This window comes from Somniosus microcephalus, unplaced genomic scaffold (genome assembly GCF_052327205.1).
Source record: "Somniosus microcephalus isolate GS21.2 unplaced genomic scaffold, FLI_Smic_1.0 unresolved_chr4, whole genome shotgun sequence".
Taxonomy (NCBI): domain Eukaryota; kingdom Metazoa; phylum Chordata; class Chondrichthyes; order Squaliformes; family Somniosidae; genus Somniosus; species Somniosus microcephalus.
In genome coordinates, this window is record NW_028225182.1 from 53,876,694 (window position 1) to 53,883,946 (window position 7,253).

The 7,253-nt window shown below is 52.7% G+C and overlaps 1 protein-coding gene across 2 annotated transcripts in view; it reads right to left on the minus strand.

Annotated features, from left to right (window-relative positions):
* Positions 1 to 229: 229 nt before the first annotated feature.
* Positions 230 to 7,253, minus strand: part of LOC147091115 (solute carrier family 35 member G3-like) — a 30,395-nt gene continuing 23,371 nt past the window's right edge. For both annotated transcript variants that reach the window (XM_085977583.1, XM_085977582.1), the window contains exon 2: positions 230 to 1,355. In XM_085977583.1, the coding sequence (XP_085833709.1) occupies positions 255 to 1,355 (1,101 nt within the window). In that variant the 3' untranslated portion in view covers positions 230 to 254. The remainder of the gene's footprint in view (positions 1,356 to 7,253) is intronic.

Consider the following 7,253-nt stretch of genomic DNA (forward strand, 5'->3'; position numbering starts at 1 on the left):
GCATTGGACTCATCAGTCATCTGAGAACTCATTAAAAATGTGGAAGCAAGTCATCCTCGGTTCCGAGGGACTGCCTAAGAAGATGTTGTTATGATCTTATTGCATGGCGGAGCAGGCTCAAGAGGCCGAATGGCCCACTCCTGTTCCGATATCGAAATGCAAGTTTAGTTGCGGTAAGCGGGGTGCCCAGCTGACAAAAGAAACAGAAAAGCACCACACAGACTTGGATGTGTACAAAATTAAAATTTTTAATGTTATTTTGTTTCACTTGACTTCTCTTCCTCTTTGGGGACCATGTTCTTGGCGGTGATTACGATGATGCTGCAGATTATCACGCTGGCTCCACTGATGTCGAAAGGGGTGACGGGCTCGTGCAGGACGTAGTACTGGATCATCATGGTCACGACCACCTCGGAGTGGAGGAAGGCGCACACCAGGGCCGGGTGGGTCTTGGTGACGGCGTAGTTGGCGCAGAAGAAGGAGACCAGGGCCAGGACGGTGACTCCGACGACGCAGCTCCAGCTCAGGGTGTCGGCCGGCATGGTGGGCACCTGCAGCAGGGGCATGAGAGGTCCGCAGACCAAGCTGCCCACCAGCCCGAAGGTGAAGGCGGCCGTCAGCAGCCGGGACGGGTGGGTGAGGGTGCGGAAGATCATGAGGGCCATGGCCAGGGCCAGGCCTCCCAGCATGGCCAGGATGTAGCCGAAGATGTCGGAGATGCGGGAGCCCTGGTCCGGGCTGGCCAGGTCGGGCAGCACGATCAGCCCCAGGCCCAGCATGCTGCCCAGCAGGCCCAGCCAATCGTAGACGCTGAGGTGGTAGCTGTTGATGACCAAGGCCATCATGGTGGAGCAGAGGGTGGAGGTCCCCTTGCGGACGGTGGCCGCGTTGCCGGCGGGGATGACCATGAAGGAGCTGTAGGCGCAGGCGATGGACACGATGTTGATAAAGGCGTGGATGAAGACGGTCCGCCAGGCCTCCCGGGGCCCGAAGAGCGGGATCCGCCGGAGCTTCAGGTAGAAGGCCAGGGACATGTGGACCAGGCAGCGGAACAGCAGGATCTCCAGCGAGGGGATGTGAGAGGCTTCGTAGGCGATCCGGGTGAAGGGGGCCACGAAGCCGGCGGGGACTCCGCCCCCGAGCAGGGCCACCAGGAGACCCTTCACGCTGTCGGACAGGCGGCAGTTCCACCAGCGCTTCTCCGCACCCTCCCCTCCGGCCTGTGGCGGAGGGCTCGGCCCCGAGCCCTGGATCTCCGGCTTCTTGCTCCGGTCCCCCATCCCGTCCACGCCTGAAGCGCTTCTCCGTTCTTCATGCTGCATCTGAGTGAGGAGTCCTAGAACACTCGGTGGCACCTGGGTGGGAGCGGAGCAGAGAAGAGAATGAGGATCAAGAGAATGAGCCTTGGTTAGACCACACTTGGAGCACTGTGCACAGTTCTGGTCTCCATATACCTTGGTTAGACCACACTTGGAGCACTGTGCACAGTTCTGGTCTCCATATACCCTGGTTAGACCACACTTGGAGCACTGTGCACAGTTCTGGTCTCCATATACCTTGGTTAGACCACACTTGGAGCACTGTGCACAGTTCAGGTCTCCATATACCTTGGTTAGACCACACTTGGAGCAGCGTGCACAGTTCTGGTCTCCATAGACCTTGGTTAGACCACACTTGGAGCAGCATGCACAGTTCTGGTCTCCATATACCTTGGTTAGACCACACTTGGAGCACTGTGCACAGTTCTGGTCTCCATAGACTTTGGTTAGACCACACTTGGAGCACTGTGCACAGTTCTGGTCTCCATAGACCTTGGTTAGACCACACTTGGAGCACTGTGCACAGTTCTGGTCTCCATAGACCTTGGTTAGACCACACTTGGAACAGCGTGCACAGTTCTGGTCTCCATAGACCTTGGTTAGACCACACTTGGAGCAGCGTGCACAGTTCTGGTCTCCATATACCTTGGTTAGACCACACTTGGAGCAGCGTGCACAGTTCTGGTCTCCATAGACCTTGGTTAGACCACACTTGGAACAGCGTGCACAGTTCTGGTCTCCATAGACCTTGGTTAGACCACGCTTGGAGCACCGTGCACAGTTCTGGTCTCCATATACCTTGGTTAGACCACACTTGGAGCACTGTGCACAGTTCTGGTCTCCATAGACCTTGGTTAGACCACACTTGGAACAGCGTGCACAGTTCTGGTCTCCATATACCTTGGTTAGACCACACTTGGAGCACTGTGCACAGTTCTGGTCTCCATAGACCTTGGTTAGACCACACTTGGAGCAGCATGCACAGTTCTGGTCTCCATAGACCTTGGTTAGACCACACTTGGAACAGCGTGCACAGTTCTGGTCTTCATAGACCTTGGTTAGACCACACTTGGAGCAGCGTGCACAGTTCTGGTCTCCATAGAGCTTGGTTAGACCACACCTGGGGCACTGTGCACAGTTCAGGTCTCCATAGACCTTGGTTAGACCACACTTGGAGCACTGTGCACAGTTCTGGTCTCCATAGACCTTGGTTAGACCACACATGGAGCACTGTGCACAGTTCTGGTCTCCATAGACCTTGGTTAGACCACACTTGGAGCACTGTGCACAGTTCTGGTCTCCATATACCCTGGTTAGACCACACTTGGAGCACTGTGCACAGTTCTGGTCTCCATAGACCTTGGTTAGACCACACTTGGAGCACTGTGCACAGTTCTGGTCTCCATAGACCTTGGTTAGACCACACTTGGAGCAGCATGCACAGTTCTGGTCTCCATAGACCTTGGTTAGACCACACTTGGAGCAGCATGCACAGTTCTGGTCTTCATAGACCTTGGTTAGACCACACTTGGAGCACTGTGCACAGTTCTGGTCTCCATAGACCTTGGTTAGACCACACTTGGAGCACTGTGCACAGTTCTGGTCTTCATAGACCTTGGTTAGACCACACTTGGAGCACTGTGCACAGTTCTGGTCTCCATAGACCTTGGTTAGACCACACTTGGAGCACTGTGCACAGTTCTGGTCTTCATAGACCTTGGTTAGACCACACTTGGAGCACTGTGCACAGTTCTGGTCTCCATAGACCTTGGTTAGACCACACTTGGAGCACTGTGCACAGTTCTGGTCTCCATAGACCTTGGTTAGACCACACTTGGAGCACTGTGCACAGTTCTGGTCTCCATATACCCTGGTTAGACCACACTTGGAGCACTGTGCACAGTTCTGGTCTCCATATACCTTGGTTAGACCACACTTGGAGCACTGTGCACAGTTCTGGTCTCCATAGACCTTGGTTAGACCACACTTGGAGCAGCGTGCACAGTTCTGGTCTTCATAGACCTTGGTTAGACCACACTTTGAGCACTGTGCACAGTTCTGGTCTCCATAGACCTTGGTTAGACCACACTTGGAGCACCGTGCACAGTTCTGGTCTCCATAGACCTTGGTTAGACCACACTTGGAGCACTGTGCACAGTTCTGGTCTCCATAGGCCTTGGTTAGACCACACTTGGAGCAGCGTGCACAGTTCTGGTCTCCATATACCTTGGTTAGACCACACTTGGAGCACTGTGCACAGTTCTGGTCTCCATATACCCTGGTTAGACCACACTTGGAGCACTGTGCACAGTTCTGGTCTCCATATACCCTGGTTAGACCACACTTGGAGCAGCGTGCACAGTTCTGGTCTCCATAGACCTTGGTTAGACCACACTTGGAGCAGCATGCACAGTTCTGGTCTTCATAGACCTTGGTTAGACCACACTTGGAGCACTGTGCACAGTTCTGGTCTCCATAGACCTTGGTTAGACCACACTTGGAGCAGCGTGCACAGTTCTGGTCTTCATAGACCTTGGTTAGACCACACTTGGAGCACTGTGCACAGTTCTGGTCTCCATATACCCTGGTTGGACCACACTTGGAGCACTGTGCACAGTTCTGGTCTCCATATACCCTGGTTAGACCACACTTGGAGCACTGTGCACAGTTCTGGTCTCCATATACCTTGGTTAGACCACACTTGGAGCACTGTGCACAGTTCTGGTCTCCATAGACCTTGGTTAGACCACACTTGGAGCACTGTGCACAGTTCTGGTCTCCATATACCCTGGTTAGACCACACTTGGAGCACTGTGCACAGTTCTGGTCTCCATATACCTTGGTTAGACCAAACTTGGAGCAGCGTGCACAGTTCTGGTCTCCATAGATCTTGGTTAGACCACACTTGGAGCACTGTGCACAGTTCTGGTCTCCATAGACCTTGGTTAGACCACACTTGGAGCAGCGTGCACAGTTCTGGTCTTCATAGACCTTGGTTAGACCACACTTGGAGCACTGTGCACAGTTCTGGTCTCCATAGACCTTGGTTAGACCACACTTGGAGCACCGTGCACAGTTCTGGTCTCCATAGACCTTGGTTAGACCACACTTGGAGCACTGTGCACAGTTCTGGTCTCCATAGACCTTGGTTAGACCACACTTGGAGCAGCGTGCACAGTTCTGGTCTCCATATACCTTGGTTAGACCACACTTGGAGCACTGTGCACAGTTCTGGTCTCCATATACCCTGGTTAGACCACACTTGGAGCACTGTGCACAGTTCTGGTCTCCATATACCCTGGTTAGACCACACTTGGAGCACTGTGCACAGTTCTGGTCTCCATATACCCTGGTTAGACCACACTTGGAGCAGCGTGCACAGTTCTGGTCTCCATAGACCTTGGTTAGACCACACTTGGAGCAGCATGCACAGTTCTGGTCTCCATAGACCTTGGTTAGACCACACTTGGAGCACTGTGCACAGTTCTGGTCTCCATAGACCTTGGTTAGACCACACTTGGAGCAGCGTGCACAGTTCTGGTCTTCATAGACCTTGGTTAGACCACACTTGGAGCACTGTGCACAGTTCTGGTCTCCATAGACCTTGGTTAGACCACACTTGGAGCAGCGTGCACAGTTCTGGTCTTCATAGACCTTGGTTAGACCACACTTGGAGCACTGTACACAGTTCTGGTCTCCATAGACCTTGGTTAGACCACACTTGGAGCAGCGTGCACAGTTCTGGTCTTCATAGACCTTGGTTAGACCACACTTGGAGCACTGTGCACAGTTCTGGTCTCCATATACCCTGGTTGGACCACACTTGGAGCACTGTGCACAGTTCTGGTCTCCATATACCCTTGTTAGACCACACTTGGAGCACTGTGCACAGTTCTGGTCTCCATATACCTTGGTTAGACCACACTTGGAGCAGCGTGCACAGTTCTGGTCTCCATAGACCTTGGTTAGACCACACTTGGAGCACTGTGCACAGTTCTGGTCTCCATAGACCTTGGTTAGACCACACTTGGAGCAGCGTGCACAGTTCTGGTCTTCATAGACCTTGGTTAGACCACACTTGGAGCACTGTGCACAGTTCTGGTCTCCATAGACCTTGGTTAGACCACACTTGGAGCACCGTGCACAGTTCTGGTCTCCATAGACCTTGGTTAGACCACACTTGGAGCACTGTGCACAGTTCTGGTCTCCATAGACCTTGGTTAGACCACACTTGGAGCAGCGTGCACAGTTCTGGTCTCCATATACCTTGGTTAGACCACACTTGGAGCACTGTGCACAGTTCTGGTCTCCATATACCCTGGTTGGACCCCACTTGGAGCACTGTGCACAGTTCTGGTCTCCATATACCCTGGTTAGACCACACTTGGAGCACTGTGCACAGTTCAGGTCTCCATAGACCTTGGTTAGACCACACTTGGAGCACTGTGCACAGTTCTGGTCTCCATAGACCTTGGTTAGACCACACTTGGAACAGCGTGCACAGTTCTGGTCTCCATAGACCTTGGTTAGACCACACTTGGAGCACCGTGCACAGTTCTGGTCTCCATAGACCTTGGTTAGACCACACTTGGAGCACTATGCACAGTTCTGGTCTCCATATACCCTGGTTAGACCACACTTGGAGCACCGTGCACAGTTCTGGTCTCCATAGACCTTGGTTAGACCACACATGGAGCACTGTGCACAGTTCTGGTCTCCATTTACCTTGGTTGGACCACACTTGGAGCACAGTGCACAGTTCTGGTCTCCATATACCCTGGTTGGACCACACTTGGAGCACTGTGCACAGTTCTGGTCTCCATATACCCTGGTTAGACCACACTTGGAGCACTGTGCACAGTTCTGGTCTCCATAGACCTTGGTTAGACCACACTTGGAGCAGCGTGCACAGTTCTGGTCTTCATAGACCTTGGTTAGACCACACTTGGAGCACTGTGCACAGTTCTGGTCTTCATAGACCTTGGTTAGACCACACTTGGAGCAGCGTGCACAGTTCTGGTCTTCATAGACCTTGGTTAGACCACACTTGGAGCACTGTGCACAGTTCTGGTCTTCATAGACCTTGGTTAGACCACACTTGGAGCAGCGTGCACAGTTCTGGTCTCCATAGACCTTGGTTAGACCACACTTGGAGCACTGTGCACAGTTCTGGTCTCCATATACCTTGATTAGACCACACTTGGAGCACTGTGCACAGTTCTGGTCTCCATATACCCTGGTTGGACCACACTTGGAGCACTGTGCACAGTTCTGGTCTCCATATACCTTGGTTAGACCACACGTGGAGCACTGTGCACAGTTCTGGTCTCCGTATACTTTGGTTAGACCACACTTGGAGCACTGTGCACAGTTCTGGTCTCCATATACCTTGGTTAGACCACACTTGGAGCACTGTGCACAGTTCTGGTCTCCATATACCCTGGTTAGACCACACTTGGAGCACTGTGCACAGTTTTGGTCTCCATATACCTTGGTTAGACCACACTTGGAGCACTGTGCACAGTTCTGGTCTCCATATACATTGGTTAGACCACACTTGGAGCACTGTGCACAGTTCTGGTCTCCATATACATTGGTTAGACCACACTTGGAGCACCGTGCACAGTTCTGGTCTCCATATACCTTGGTTAGACCACACTTGGAGCACTGTGCACAGTTCTGGTCTCCATATACCTTGGCTAGACCACACTTGGAGCACCGTGGTACAGTTCTGGTCTCCATATAGCTTGGTTAGACCACACTTGGAGCAGCGTGCACAGTTCTGGTCTCCATATACCTTGGTTAGACCACACTTGGAGCACTGTGCAGAGTTCTGGTCTCAATAGACCTTGGTTAGACCACACTTGGAGCAGCGTGCACAGTTCTGGTCTCAATAGACCTTGGTTAGACCACACTTGGAGCACCGTGCACAGT